At 44.3% G+C, this 16,512-nt stretch overlaps 1 protein-coding gene across 3 annotated transcripts in view; it reads left to right on the top strand.

Annotated features, from left to right (window-relative positions):
• SMARCA2 (SWI/SNF related, matrix associated, actin dependent regulator of chromatin, subfamily a, member 2) overlaps positions 1–16,512 on the top strand; it is a 182,252-nt gene that overhangs the window by 15,791 nt on the left and 149,949 nt on the right. For all 3 annotated transcript variants that reach the window (XM_054727542.1, XM_054727540.1, XM_054727541.1), the window contains exons 3-4: positions 4,081–4,210; positions 10,451–10,840. In XM_054727542.1, coding sequence (XP_054583517.1) covers positions 4,081–4,210; positions 10,451–10,840 — 520 coding nt within the window. The remainder of the gene's footprint in view (positions 1–4,080; positions 4,211–10,450; positions 10,841–16,512) is intronic.

Raw genomic sequence — 16,512 nt, 5'->3', positions numbered from 1 at the left:
GAGACCCCAAAGAGTAGAAGGAAAATGAGTCCCTTCCTAAAGATCATAGGTAGTTTCTGGGGAGGCCCTCGCATGCACCTGGCCGTCTCTCTCAGGGGCTTCGTCCTGGGAGAGGGGCCTGCCTTGGCAGAGCTCGGGGCCAGTCCAGCTCTGGACTGTTATAATGATCCTCTGCTTGTGAGCCTTGGATTGTTGCTGTGGGGATGGTCATACTGGTACAGCTTGGGCATTAGGCCTTCACAGGACACGCAAAGAAGAGAGAACAGCCTTTGGAGCAAGTAAACAAGAGCCTCTGAGACAGTTTGCTTTGAAAGTTAGCAAAAGCCAAAGAAACTCCATGAGGCCACTGCATGTTACCTGAAGGCCGCGCCTGATGAGACAAGCAGAGGTTTTGCATCCCCTGTGGATGACGTCACAGGGGGGTAGGGTGGTGGGATGCCTGTTAATGTTAAATAGACAAAACATGGAAGATACTGGTTTAAAACTGAAAGATTACTGCAAAAGAGAGCAAGTTTTTCCTCTAATTGTGTGGGACTGTAAGTCAATTTTAAGCTAAGGCATTGGAGACCAAAAGAAAAGACCCACTTTTTTTTTTTTAAACAAATTTTGTAATTGGATGATTTTCAAATCAGAACAGTTACTATATTGCTTGTTTTGAAAAATGAAACCATATTGAGATAAATAAAGGAAATGGTTAATCCTGGCTCTACCCTAGTTGACAGCTTTTCACACCTTACTTTTTCTCCATGCTCAGTAAAAATCATACACAGGTGTGATTTTTTTTTAAATAATTTTTCTTTCACCGTAATAGAATCATATTCCTACTTAATTACTCTGCAACTTCCTTCTTTGCATTTAAAAATATATTGTGAACATCCCTATAATGTTCCCAAGTTCTCTCTCTCTCTCTCTCTCTCTCTCTCTCTCTCTCTCCTTTTATTTTTAGAAAAAGAAAAACAAAACACATTTTTAGCTTGTCAGGTAGCTGAAAAAATAAAACTGTTTTTTATATCATATTTTTAGCAGACATATTGAACATATAGACATACTGAAGTCATTAAATTGTCTTCTGCTCATATTAAATTAATTTGGGAGCTGTATTATAGATCTGATCTGTCACTTGTAAAACCTTAGACCAGGTGGGTTAAATAATTTCAGAATGGGTTAAGGCTGTCTCACCTCCAAAATGAAAGATAAAATGTGAAGGACATATTTAGCTAATCTCTATGATTATTTAAGCATTTAAAAGTTAGCTGGCCCTAGCCGGTTTGGCTCAGTGGATAGAGCATCGGCCTGTGAACTGAAAGGTCCCAGGTTCAATTCCGGTCAAGGGCACATGCCTGGGTTGTGGGCTCGATCCCCAGTGGAGGACTTGCAGGAGGCAGCCGATCCATGATTCTCTCTCATCATGGATGTTTCTATCTCTCTCTCCCTCTTCCTACTTCTCTGAAATCAATAAAAATATATATTTTTTAAAAGTTAGCTGTATAAATAAGCGTCACTTATTTTTGCACTGGGTTGTTTTTATTAATAATTATCTCTTCCGACCCCTTCTGTTCACATGTCCTCATATTCTCTACCCCCATCTAAAGTCTTTTTTGTTTGGTTTGGTTTTGGTTTTGCTCTCATTCTGCAAGGTGTGCATTTTTTTGCCAATCTGGTTTTCCTGAACCCCAGCCCCTCAGATAATTCCCTGCGTGAGGACGTGTTTAGTGCCTAAGTTCACACCTGCTGACCAGATGCCTTCGCTTTCTTAGACTCTTTTTAGGGACAGCTGTATGCCTCGTCTTTCTCCCCCTTCTCCCTCTGAGCGTCAGCTTTTTGCTTTGCAACATGACTGGAAATAAATAAACAAGTGGCCTAAATGCATCTGCTGTGTTGCTTTGATTTCCTCCCTATTATTACTACTTAACACACTCAGAGACACTCTTTATACCAAACCCTTCCGATTTTTCTTCTGAACATCCTCTTTATGGTACATTTTTCCTCTTTTCAAGTGCATGCTTTTGACTCTGCAGAAATTAACTTTCCTTTCTCCAAAACTGCAAACATTCATGCTTTCTTGCTTGAAGTTATTTGGTTTCTATAAACTCCTGGAAATATTCCTTTCAGGCCGTTTTTGAAAATTGCTGTTGCAGTTTGCAGAGGAATCGGCTTTTCCTTTCCCAAACACATGCTCCGATGCCCAGTGCTGGATTGGATTAAGGTCCGCTCGGTAGCTATTTGTTGTGTGTCTGTTATGTACTAGGCCTCACGTCCTGTCCCCAGACCCTGTGTTCTTAACTTGCCCCCACGCCGTGCCTTTCACCCTTTTCAGTCTGGCCCCCTCTGTGGCACAGCTTCATCTCTTTCACTGCCCTTCCCTTTCAGTGGTCACCCCTTCTCTGCTCTACCTGGTCTGCTTCTCTTCTCCCAACTGCCATGGAATTTTCTGGTTTCAACTTTTAAACTTTCCATAGTCCCTTCCGCTCCGATGACAAAAAAAATTACCCAATAAATCGATCCTCACAGACATTTCAAATAGTCTTCCTTCAGACCTGGGACTAACTTCAACACAGGGCAGGTTTCAGGACTTCCTTAAGAAGGTATGGAAGAACAGCTTATATTTGTACTAGAGGCCCAGTGCATGATTGAATCATGCACGTGTAGGGTCCCCTACACGCTTTTGCTTTCGATCACGGGGGAACTGGGTTCCTGTCCACTGGTGCACCAGGTGCCAGAGGCTTCTGAAAGGCCTGGTGCACCAGCGGACAGGGACCCAGCTCCCCGCGACCAAAAGCAAAAGCGTGGGAGCTGGGTGCCTGTCCACTCAGGCAGCAGGCCTTTCAGAAGCCTCCGGCGCCTGGTGCACCAGCGGACAGGCACTCGGCTCCCCTGCTTTTGATGGTCCGCACAGTGGGACGTGAGCTCGCTGCCCCAGAGGCCCCTTCTGTGCCGCAGCACAGCCATGGCGCAGACGCTGAGCTCATGCCGCCGCTGGCGACGCAGCTCAGCGTCCCGCCGGCCCAATCAGCTACCCCGGCCCCCCGAGTCCCGCCCCCCCGCACCTCCTGGCCAATCGTGGGCATAGCGAAGGTACGGTCAATTTGCATATTTGTCTATTATTAGGTAGGACTAGCGTTCCCGTTGCAGGAAAAAATCCTGCAATAGGATTTCCTGCTGCACTCTAACCCGCCTCCGTTCCTCCCTTGTTCGCCCGCCTCACCTTCTCCTCCAGCCCACCCACGTTTCCCTTCGCCCCCGGCCCCGCCTCCGCTCCGCCTGCCCTGCCTTCTCCTCCAGCCCGCCCGCGTTTCCCTTCACCCCCAGCCCCGCCTCCACCCCGCCCACCCCACCTTCTCCTCCAGCCCGCCCATGTTTCCCTTCACCCCCGGCCCCGCCTCCACCCCGCCCGCCCCGCCTTCTCCTCCAGCCCGCCCGCGTTTCCCTTCACCCCCGGCCCCGCCTCCACCCCGCCCTTCTCCTCCCCCCGGCCCCGCCTCCACCCCGCCCTTCTCCTCCCCCGGCCCCGCCTCCGCCTCGCCCTTCTCCTCCCCCTGGCCCCGCCTCCGCCCCGCCCTTCCCCCAAGCTTTACTCCCTTCTGCAGCTGTTGGCTTCTTTGGACGCTGTCTTGATATGCAAATTAGCCGCCATCTTTGTTGGGGCAATTTGCATACTCATCCTGATTGGTTGGTGGGCGTGGCTTGGCTGGTGGGCGTGGCCTAGGTGTAGCGAAGGTGCGGTCAATTTGCATATTTGTCTATTATTAGGTAGGATACCTTGTGAGCAGAATTTTATTTTTACTTTCAGGTTTTGACGTTACAGGAAAAATTCAACTGTGTATAGTCTTAACTTTTGACTTACAGGCAGTTTTGATGATCCTATTGATGTAGTCTTTTTAATTTTTTTGTCCCCACCTCTAAAATATATGTACTATATTATAATAATATGTGTAATGTAGGTGTAAAAATATATGACTATTGTATGGTGCTAGGTGATTGTGCCACAGTTTTGAGGACCTTAGAGAGGGGACTTAAGACTCCACATAGAGACATTCTGTGTGAAGGCAGTATCTAACAGCAGCGCTTCACCTGTTCCAGCCCATGGATGGCATGCACGACAAGGGCATTGTCGAAGACATCCACTGCGGGTCCATGAAGGGCACCGGCATGCGACCACCTCACCCAGGGATGGGCCCGCCCCAGAGTCCGATGGATCAACACAGCCAAGGTCTGTAACGCTACATGCCTGATTTTGGCTTCAAACCATAGTCTTTCATCTTTCATATTGGTCATTTTAACTATCACTTCCAAAGAACATGTCAGAGGAAGACTGAATCCAGCAGGTTTCTTTTCTCTATAGAAATCACCCCCATGCCGAAACCGGTTTGGCTCAGTGGATAGAGCGTCGGCCTGCGGACTGAGGGGTCCCAGGTCCGATTCCAGTCAGGGGCATGTACATTGGTTGCGAGCACATCCCCGGTAGGGGGTGTGCAGGAGGCAGCTGGTCGATGTTTCTCTCTCATCGATGTTTCTAGCTCTCTGTCCCTCTCCCTCCCTCTCTGTAAAAAATTAATAAAATATATTTTTAAAAAAATAAAAAGAAATCTCGCCCAGTCCCCACCAACACAACTTGATTATTCATGTGGTCACTTTCACTAACAAAGTCCTAGTAATGTTACTAGCTTCCCCCCGTGCTAGCCCAGTGCCCTGTGTGCCTTATCCAGACTCTTTATCGTGATGTAGAAAGGTGAATGATAGTATCCCGGTTTTATAGATGGTGTAAAAGAGAATCCACTCTGTTTTCCCACGTTTCCACACCTGTGAGGGACAGGGCCGGAAGGAGGAGCCGGGTCTGCCTCCCTACAACAGTAGATGTGAAGGCGCATGAGCCACCTGAGTCCCTCAAACTGCACGTCCGTACGTTGTCTGAGAGGTGCCTTTTCCTGGCAGCGGAATTACCTGTCAGTGCCGGTGGGTGGCTGTATCAGTCTCCTGGGCCTTCGTAACAAATGACCACAAACGGGGTGGCTTCCAACCACAGAAGATGGTTCGCGCACAGTCTGGAGGCCGGAAGTCTGAGACCCAGGTGCCAGCAGGACCGTGCTCTGAGGGCTGTAGGGAAGAATTGGTGGCCTCTTCCCAGCCTCTGGCGATTGTCAACATCCTTGGAATTCTTTGGCTTGCTGGTCTGTCCCTCCTATCTCCGTCTTGATCTCCACGTGACATTTTTCCTGTGTGTCTGTGTCTGCTTCCAGATTTCCTTCCTCTTATAAAGATACCAGTCAGCGGATTCGGACCTACCCTAATGCACTATGACCTCATCTTTTTAAAAAAAAAATTTTTTTTTCTTTTTTTTCTTGATTTCAGAGAGGAAGGGAGAGGTTAGAAAGAGATAGAAGCATCAATGATGAGAGAGAATCATCAATCAGCTGCCTCCCACACAGCCCCTTACTGGGTATCAGAGCCCACAACCCAGCCATGTGCCCTGACTGGGAATCGAACTGTTATCTCCTGGTTCATAGATCGATGCTCAACCACTGAGCCATGCCGGCCGGGCAACCTCATCTTAATTTGATTACATCTGCAAGGATCCTATTCCCAAATAAGGTTACATTCACAGGGACTAGGGGTTAGGGTTTCAAACTTACCATTGTAGAAGGCACAATTCAACCCACAATAATGGCCAAATCAATATATGAAATATTTCTCTTCTCCTTGGTGCCTTAGCCCCTCACTGTTGAAGGCATATAAAGATACCTCAGAGTCTTTTGAATACAATGTAACTTGTTTTCAGAATCGTGGTATGGTCATTTAAACATGCAATGGGCATGGGTTACTCTAGCACTAATTAACCCCAGTATGTTGATATTCTAATTCAAAGTTTATGGTTTATGCATTCTTTTGTATACTCCTATGTAATTTAATATATATGAGCTTTTTTCTCCATCAGTGATTAGGCACCCAATCACCTGAGAGAAGATTTTCAAGTGTAAGGATTTAGAAAAATGTAGTCAGTTTTAAATATATGTGTGTGTGTGTGTATATATGTGTATATATATGTGTGTGTGTATATATGTGTGTGTATGTGTGTGTGTGTGTATGCAAGTCATGGTGGCATAGGAGTGCGACTTCACTAATATGCAAACAGGGTTGTGAATATCCCAGACTCTGATCTGAATTTTGATGACAGGTGGGTATAACTGTTGCAGATAACTCACAAAATCTTGACCATATCAGAAAAGCATCCTGAAAGAGTCTTGGGACGTTTTGCAGCCCAGGAAGAAAAAATCTGACCCATTCGGTGTTAAGAATGAATTAAAATTCAGGGAAGCCAGGTGCGTTCACAGAGCTAATGTAGCTCTAATTTTTAACACTTGGAAAGTGCAGATGAGTTGTATTCAGTGATTGTCAAAGCCATGTGCTTGCTGTATCTGTTCTGGCTTTGTGGTGCCTCTAACTGTGGGCCATGGGAAAACTCCAAAATGCCTGAATTATAATGGGGTATTTTTACTTTTATGTATCCTCAAATTTCTCTCATTGCTTGGCTCCTTTCATCAACTTAAGAATGATGATTTTTCTTGGACTCTCCAACACTTGGCACCATTGTGTATGTAGCACATAACTGGATACATACATAGTAAATTTTGCTCAATTAGGTAAAGAAGTGAACCTATGCACTCAAAAATCAACAATTTTAAATAACTCTTAATCTTTTTATAATTTCAGTAAATTATAATTACTTTGAAATGCAGGGGTCTGCATTAAGTGGAATCAGAATTAGCATGTCACATTTTTCTCTAAAATAGCAAAAGTTCGTTGTAGGCTGGGGAATTGAGTTATTTAAACATGTATTTTTGACAAAGTAGTATTGGTATAATGCAGTCTTATTTAATATAATGATTTTAAAAGACTTTAGACTCTATAATAACACGTATCTTTAAAAACCCTACTGTAGAAAGCCATTTATAAGCACACAGGTACAGAGAGGTGTGGTATTGATCAGAAACCTGCCAGCTTTAACTACCTAGCAACCTATTAGGTTATTTTAAGCGATTGGTTGAGAAGCAAAACCATTTCCTTCAATAAATACTGAATTGTGTACCTTATGGTCCCAATGATAACATTGTTTATTTTTAGTCCATTGTGTAAAAAAAAAAGTCTTCAGAGGCAAGTATATAATATTTGTGTTTGCATGTGTGTGTGTGTGTGTGTGTGTGTGTGTGTGTATGTGTGTGAAGAGAAAATTCATATAAAATTGACACTTATAAGTTCAAGATTATTAAAAGGAGAAAGATGATTGTGTCTCTCTGAGGCAAGGTGAAACTGGGGAGATAATGGCTCTTGAGGACGAGGAAAAGAAAACTGCCACATTTGATTGCTTTTGAATGAGAATATCAAACCAGATTTCAAAAAGAGCAGATTCTGTATCAACATTGTCATCCTCCAGACAAATATTCACTCTTGGGCAATTTCCTCACTTTGTTTCCTCAACTAAAGATAATTGCCAAAATACTTTGTTGTTTCATCGTTTAGAGTCTGTTTTTTCTAAAGTTTTATTGAATGCTAGTCATTTAGAACAAAAAATTCTCTATATCTGAATCACTGTCACATCCTATATAATAAAAGCCTAATATGCTAAGTGTCTGGTCGTCCAGTCGTCAGTTCAACCAATCAAAGCATAATATGCTAATGATATGCTAAGGCCACTCAATTGCTTGCTATGATGTGCACTGACCACCAGGAGGCAGGCAGTTGACCAGCCGACCAGTCACTATGACACACACTGACCACCAGGGGACAGATGCTCTGACTGGTAGGTTAGCTTGCTGCTGGGGTCCGACCAATCAGGACTGAGCGAGACAGGCCGGACATGCCATGGAGTCCTCCCGCAGACCCTCCCTAGCTGGCCAACCTCCCGCTTCCCTCCCTGGCCCCGATCATGCACTGTTGGGGTCCCTTGGCCTGGCCTGCATCCTCTCACAATACGGAAGCCCTCGGGAGATGTTGGAGAGCCGGTTTTGGCCCAATCCCGCAGGTCAGGCCAAGGGACCCCACTGGTGCATGAATTCGTGCACTGGGCCTCTAGTCTTTAATATCATTCTGTGATAGAATGATTCTATTGACATCCCCTATAAATTCTAGGAAGCGATTTTTTCCACCTTCAGTTTCTTATTAAATTTGAGGTAAAATTGTGTTTATTGATTAATTATGGAAAGTGATTTTCATTCCACCTTCAGTTTCTTTTTTAACCAGTTTGAAGTAAAATTAATTATTGTGCATCATGTAACTGTGTCACGTTCATAACTTGGCCCACAGTTCACAGTTTACACGAGATTTGATAAACAATGTTATATAGTTCATTGTGCTTTGGTTCATTATGTTAGGCATCCTCTGACAATAGGTAAGCTGTAATTGATAACCTTAGGAAATAGGAGAGACATATAGTATGACCCATTTTAACACCTTCTACTGTGAGTGTCGTTAGCTTTGGTAGGAAGTTTTTCTCCCTGTGATAGGTGCAGGGTTGGCCAAAAGGTGTCAGGAAGGTGCTTTTATAATGAACAAAAGCTTTGCACCAGCATTACAATTAGAGAGCTAAGCCTCATTAAAAAAGGAAGAATGGTAATGATGAAGTTAGGTGTATGTTATTGGGATTAAATTTCTGTTAGCTTTGCAGGCTGATTTCAGGGGCATTTTCTTGGCTAACTTAACATGACCAACTAGAACCCTGATGGCTGTGTGGTTTTGTGCTCCCTATGGAGTAGGGATTTGGGGAATGGGGGCAGTTCTTCATTTCTCTTCAGGACAGGATTTCTCTGAAAGGAGTGCTACTGGTCACCAATTGATCGAACAAACCCTCCTCTTGTCTTAGGGAATCAAGCTAAATTTGTTTCCCTTTCCAAATGGCAATCTGAGATGAAAGTAACTGTGTCCTTTACTTTCTGTCGTCTGGTGAAGGGTGATCACGGTGAGTCCCCAGCCTGTGGCAGTCACCGACTCAGGTCGCTCTGATCCCACATAGGTGCACAAAGCTGTCTCAGCTCAAACTCAACAAAGGTTCAAATACACAGCGCATGCCCAAATAAACACCGAGGTGCCGACCTTTATGGTAATTATGACACAAGTCCATTTATGAAAGGGCAAAGACCTTTCATCTGGTCTTTTATATTGTATCTGAGGACACCTTTGACTTCATTAATTAGCACTTGGTTTGAAGTCAAGGCGACCTCTCAGATTGCAGTCGGCCACTTTGTTCTCTCCTTCATCTGGGATCTCCCTCCAGCAACACGCAGTCATAGGTTTATCTAGGAATTCCTTGGCTGAGCTATACAGTTCAACTCTGGAAACAAGTTCCTTGCAATTTTTGTTCATTTTGCCTTTTCTTCCTCAAGAAAAGTATTCTTAAACTTCCCATTTAGATCTCTTATAACCCAAACTGTACACTCTCATTTTTATGTATTGTGGTCTTTAGGAGATTTTTGAAACTTTTAAGTCTTTAAAAAACAAAGCGAATAGTATTTTTATCCAACAGTTAATCTTAGACCCTAGAAAGAACCCAGTGACATGAGCACTGACAGGCGATCCTTAGAGCGTAAACACCCAGCTCCTTACTCCTCCCGGGGTGACGTGGAGGCCAGTTATTTACTTTATATCCCGGAGCTTCTGCATGAGGTTAATCTTCAGGCACCCGCTGCAGCAGCTGGCTCGGCAGCACAGCCCTTACTCGCTGCCTTCCCTCCTTAGCTCACCTTTCCAGCCCCTGCCAGTGTCGACCTCGCCCCTTCCCTGGGAATCACCTGCGCTCCGTCCTTCCATCAGGCCGTTTCCAGGGAGAACTCAACGAAGACAACACGCACGATGCCATATGCACTCCCACAGCCTTGGAGACCCTCGATAATTGCAAACTCCTCCTAATGTGCATAATGAACCAAGTAATATTTACCTCTATAAGAGACGCTTCATTTCACGTTGGGATACAGCAGAGACCTTCGGGTTTTGTTTCGAGGTTGGAGCTTCTTTTAATGTGTGAGACTTACCCCCAGGTGCCTTCCTGTAGGTGGACAGCAGCCACTAACAGTTTGCCTTCGAGGACACGTGGTGGCTCCTGACCACTTGAAATGTGGCTGGTCTGAATCGAGATGTGTGAACAAAAGGATGCATAGGTCTCTTTATCAATTTTTACATTTTGAAATGATAATATCTCGGGTACGGTGATTTAAATGAAATGTATTATTAACATTGGTTTTATCTGCTTCTTTTACTTTTTAATGTAACTGCTAGAAAAATTTAAATTATATATATGTGATATATATAAATCTTGTTATATAATAATGTGATGATTAAATTAGGTACATTTTAAATTGGTATCAGACAGTGCTGTTGTAGAAAATTACCAAAATATTCAGGAATGCCTCTCTTCCAGGGCCATCAGGGGCAGCCTGTGATGTCCGTTTGTGTTTTCTTCTAGGCTACATGTCACCGCACCCGTCTCCCTTGGGAGCTGCAGAGCATATCTCCAGCCCTATGTCGTCGGGAGGCGGCCCGACCCCACCCCAGATGCCACCGAACCAGCCGGGGCCCCTCATCCCTGGCGATCCGCAGGCGATGAACCAGCCCAGCAGAGGTCCCTCGCCCTTCAGTCCTGTCCAGCTGCATCAGCTGCGGGCTCAGATTTTAGCTTACAAAATGCTGGCCCGGGGCCAGCACCTCCCCGAAACGCTGCAGCTCGCCGTCCAGGGGAAAAGGACACTGCCTGGCATGCAGCAGCAGCAGCCGCCGCCGCCGCCGCAGCAGCAGCCACCGCCCCAGCCGCAGCAGCCGCAGCCGCAGGCCCTTGTTAACTTCAACAGACCATCTGGTAGGTTAATACGCAACCACGTGAATCATGTGATGGTCCAGCTCGGAGGAGAAAGACCGCTGGTGGCACAGAAGCACTGGGCTGGTAGAAGCCCAGGGCTGTCTTAGCCTTTCGCTGTACCGGGCCGGCCGGCTCCCTTGCCTGGCTTTACTCAGTTGGCCCAGATTCCTGGTCTTTTCTGCTCTTTGAGCTTCTCAACCACTGGGGCCTCTGGTGCAAGCTGTAGACCTAGGCACAAGGCACCATCTCCCAGGATTTTGCCTTCTCTCTCAAGAGGTGCAGGCTTTGCGGAAGCCCATCCACCAGCCCCAGGTAAAGAACTCTGCACCCAGGTCATTCCGTCCCTAAAAATGTACTCCTTGAAACCGCTCTCCTCGAGCCATCTTATGCCCTTTGATTGATTTCTTTCTATCCCTTTTCGTTGTGAAAAGCATTTGGGGAGGCTTCCAAGACACATACCTGCAGTGAAATCGTTGTCAAATAGAAAGTCAGAAACAAAGGGAAGTGAAGGTCCAGGTCAAGCATGTAGGGGCCACAGGAGTTCTCATGGTTGCCGCATCTGAGCATCCAAGATGCCGGTGTCCAGGCAGGAAAGGAGACGGGGTCAGGCACCTAATTCTCACCATTCGGAAGGAAGTTGCTCACCAGTTCACAGAGGACACAGGCCCATTTGTAGCTTGAGAGTAAAAAGTGGATTTCCTAGGTGGAATTTATTATTATTATTATTATTTTAATCCTCACCTGAGGATATATTTTTATTGATTTTAGAAAGGGAGATAGAGAGAGAAACATTGATGTGAGAGAGAAACATTGATCGGTTGCCTCCCATACGTGCCCAGACCAAGAATCGAACCTTGGTATATGCCCTGATCGGGAATCGAGCCCACAACAACCTTTTGGTGTACGAACAATACTCCAATCACCTGGGCCACCTGGCCAGGGCTGGCATTGTCTTTTTAAATGATGTTACGACTGTAAGTGGTGCTGCATGACAGAGGTATCGATGACATTTGTTCATCATAAATGGAGTAACAGAATCCACATGGCCTAGTTCTTACGTATCCTGGAATCAAAGTCGAGACGATGACGTATGTCACGTGTTGAGATGAGATAGTCCTTGTATGGCCTTCTGGTGGTCTGGCTTCATCCCGCTGGTAGAATTCAGGGCTACCGGGGGCTATAGGATGCCCTTTCATGAATGTTGTTTTCTCTGGGAAGGTTATGGGTGAAGTTCCAGTTGTCTGGATACTTGAATATAATAAATACTTCCTGTCCTAATAAACACGATCCTGTGCGTTTCCTGGATCATTTCCAGGAGAGAGGGCTTCATCTTTTTAACCCAGCTCCATGCCTACATCTTCCCTCATCAGGCCCCTGTCATCTGGGGGAATTCACTTTATTACTCACTGCCCATGTCTTTTGGATTTCCAGGAGTCAGGCTTCCCTAGAAATGGAAATATTTGGGCAGATAGTGTTTTTTGCCAGAGTGGGCAAGGAGGACGTGGATGGAGGAGGAAAGTAGATACCTCCTCAAATAGAGCAGGCCCATTCCTGCCCCGGGAAGGACATCGCCTCTGACAGCATTGCTGAACTTTTCCCCAAATCTCAGGTTTCACAGGGAGATAACCTTCCCTGACAAAGACTTTGTTTTGGATTGGCATCTAGGACAAGTCAAAATAAGGGGAGAAGTTTTTTTTTAAGTTAATATTACCTTTTATTAATTGTTACTGTTTATCTTCCTCTCCCTCTTTTTTAAAAAATATTTTTGTTGATTTCAGAGAGGAAGGGAGAGGGAGAGAAATAGAAACATCGATGAGAGAGACATATTGATCGGCTCTCTCCTGCATGCCCCCCACTGGGGATCGAGCCTGCAGCCTGGGCATGTGCCCTGCCTGGGAGTTGAACCCGGGACCTCTTGGTCCATTGGGCGGTGCCAGCCTGCCCCACCCCCCCCCCTTTTTAAATAAAGTATAACTGCTTATAAATACCTCTACAAATATTTCAGAAGAAATAAGTTTAAGTATATCCACTTATCTGGAGGTAGCTGTGATTTCATTTTCCTTTTGTCCCATTTTCTGGTGCTATTCATGTCTGAAGAGAATCTTTTTGGCCAGGGTGGTCTGCCTCAAACCTGCTCCAAGGTTATAAATCACCAAAATTGACATCATCAGAGCTAACACCAGAGAATTACAGTTTGACTGGAGGAATTGCTCACCGAGCAAGTAACTCTTCAGTCCTGTTATGGGCTGCTCTCAAATCTAACCCATCATTTTTCTTTTCATTCTGATTCATTTTTCTTTTTAGATACTAAAGAAAAATTAACATTAAAAATGGGAACTGAAAAAAGTTTGGGTTGGTGGGGGGGGGGCGTGCAAAAAGGACTTTATGGTAGAAAGTAAAAGTTGTATTGCTCAGTTTTTTCAGTCCCCCTCCACTTCCACATTTTTAGTCATCTAAAGTTTCTTGGTATGTTCAATTTAAGTATGCTTTATTACATTTCTTTTTTCTTTTTAATAGATTTTTATTGATTTCAGAGAGGAAGGGAGAGGGAGAGAGAGATAGAAACATCAATGATGAATCATTGATTGGCTGCCTCCTGCACACCCCCTGCTGGGGATTGAGCCCGAAACCAGGGCATGTGACCTGACTGGAATTGAACTGTGACTTCCTGGTTCATAGGTCAACCCTCAACCACTCCGCTATGCTGGCCGGACCATTTCTTTTTTTAACCTGTGGAAACCACTTCAGTCCTTCTTTAATGCACAGAATTGTTATTTGCCTAAATACCTTTGTGAGCCAGAAGGCAAATTGGGAACTCTGAATGCATAGACATTCTGTACTTGTGAGACTGAGGTGTTTGAATGAGTTCGTTTCCCTGTTTCTTAAACTCAGGCATGGGGTGCATCCAGTAAAGACGCCCCTTCCCCTTAGCTGCACTGGGATGCCCCTCAGGAGAGTCAGAGCATCCCTCTACCTTGACTTCTAAGGTGAGGACTGAAGGGAAAGCAGATGCATTTTGTACCTCTGACAATTAAACCTAAACTGTTTACGTTGTAGAGGGAGTCGGAGATAAGCTAAAGAATGTAATTTGTCTTCCATTTGCAGATACCAGGGAGAGGTCTTATCAGTTAGCAGACCACCAGTGTCTGCTGTGGAGATGATTTCTGTCAATGGCAGATCCAGCCAGGCAGCTCCACTCTAAGCCGCCCGAGGGACGGGCAGAAAACCTAAGGGATAGGTGGTGCCATCCTGGGCATGTCTGCTGGTGGCAAGCTGCCTCTGTAAATAGAAGTTTTTCTAGAATCGGTTTGAGGGAGTAGAAAACACCCACGCAGTAAATAAACGTGTGTGTTTAGTTAGGAAAGGAGTTTGCTTGTAAGTGAGTCTGATTGCAGGTTCCCAGGAAGCACGTGGCAAGCCGGCTTCTCTGCATATTTGTGCTGAGTTGTATAAAACTGTAGGAACATTCTGAAGTTTGCTGTAGAGGAAGGAGCATTTCCAAAGTTGCCAGCTAAGACCATACCAAATTTCCCCACATCCTTTCTTTGCCATGTAGTCTGTGCAGAGCTGAGTAATTAAATTAGACTTCTTTATCTATGTGTCCTTGGTGGCAGCAAAAATGACAAAAGCTGAGGGTGGAGCAGAGTTGCATTGTCTCATTGAATCCTCACTGCTACCCTCTGAGGTGGGTACTGTTATTCCCGCCATTCTGCAGATGAGGAAACTGAGGCACAAGGGGTAATTAAGTCAGTTGCGCAGGCTCACACAGCCCGCAGGCGATAGAGCTGAGGGAAAGCTTACCGATGTTTTGGTCCAGGGTGCTTTAAGTGTCCCTGTTTAATTCACGGTAATTTGTAGTACTTTTTAAGTTGGAGATTTGGATATGTAAATCCATGTTTGGATCTCTCTCTCTCTGCTTCTCAATTTTAAGGACCAGTCAACCAGATAAGAATGTCTTTATATTTACCGGTCAAAGGCCAGCCATGCGTGTGTCAGCTTTAGTTGGGAGTCAGAGGCTAGAAATGACTAGATTTGGAACCAGGGATATCACACATGCTCTGGGTGCCTTTTTTAGGAGAGCTAGGGGGGGAGAGGAATGTGGTTTTTAAAAATAGTGACTTGAATATATACATCAAGGAGTCATCATAGGCTTCTATATAGGTATTTGCAGACCATGATGCTAAAGAAAAAATGCCCAGAATAATTGAAACTTGTAACACTATTACACTGGGAGGGCTTTTTGTTGATGAATTATTTAAACTTTGGAAAGAGGAAAAACAATTTGAGAGCTGAATTTAAGGTAATTATTATGATATTATCTTCTCAGTAAGACCCACATGTTCTTTTTTATTAAAGGTGGTGGGGGGTTTTCATTATTTAGTATGCTATACCAAGCCTTCAGATATATTCAATTCTGCCAGTTTCCTGAGCTTATTAAGGAGATTCGTAGAATTACAGAAGATTAAAGTAAGTGTTAGAAATCTATAGCTCCTCTCTTCTGGCTGGATCACCTAAAGCACCCCAAGTGAAAAATCTACCCTGTTTTTAAAGACCTCTAGGGAAAAAACTATCCTGAAATGTCCCTCTGTAACTCATTCCAATGCTTAACAACCCTGAGGTGTAATGCTTAGAAGTTGGTTTCTTATATATGGATGAAAGAAACTCTTTTAAGTATAAAATATTATGAAAAGCTATGCAACTATGCAAAAGACCTCTCATTCAGAAAAAAAACACCAGAAAGTACTTAGTTGAAAAGAATCTCTTATTTATGATAGTACACCTAAAATGCCTACAATAAGAATCAATATTTTTCCCTCAAGAATTCTTCATCAACACTAGAACCAGGGCTACAGATTACCTCAAGGAGTCTTATCTAGCTCTGTATCTTTTGGAAAGTTTTACCTAACTTCAGAAGAAGGGGGGGAAAGGAACAGTAGTAACACCACACACACACACACACACACACACTCTGCAGTTTCCTAAGCAGTTTGCTCTAATTCTTCACATTCCTCCTGTCAGAATGTTTGCTTATGGCTACCTGTGCATTGTCATGTAAGCCCATTTCTAAAAGGTATGTGCTGGAAATTGAATAAAAGTGTTTAATTTTTCATAATGTATGTCTTTGTATGGTTAATTATTAAGTCATTCTGAAGTATATAGACTATTATTTTTGTTACCATTGAATCATTTTAATTTTTCTTGGAAAAGATATAATTCTTGAAAGAAGGCCTGTGGGAGGTTTTAACTTCTCCTTACTGAGATTTTCTTTTCTCTAATTCACTAAGTCATCTGGTGGCATCTCTGATCATATTTATAATTTTGAAGGAAGTAAAAGTCCACTTAGGAGGAGAGATGGAATCTTCCTATGTTGGGCCCATACTTACCATCCCAACCTCTTAGGCTCAATGTGGACAGTTGCTTTAAATTAACGTATTAAGTACAGTTCAGTAAGCTTGACGAATGCATATCCCTTTATTCCGATAACGTGCAAAGCATGCTCCCTGTACTACTAATCTTCATATTTGCTAGTTTTTGTTAAGTGGAACGAGCCGTTTTTTTCCTCTGCACTGCATGTTTTTAGAAATATCCCAAACAGGTAGTAAGAAATGGAAGTTCTGAGATGCACTGATTTAATGTGAACTATACTTTATAGGTCATGAGGGGGAAATGCC

The sequence above is a fragment of the Eptesicus fuscus genome, chromosome 15 (genome assembly GCF_027574615.1).
Source record: "Eptesicus fuscus isolate TK198812 chromosome 15, DD_ASM_mEF_20220401, whole genome shotgun sequence".
In the NCBI taxonomy this organism is placed as follows: Eukaryota; Metazoa; Chordata; class Mammalia; order Chiroptera; family Vespertilionidae; genus Eptesicus; species Eptesicus fuscus.
The sequence above is the reverse complement of the archived record's forward strand: the minus strand, read 5'-3'. Positions and strand labels throughout refer to the sequence as shown.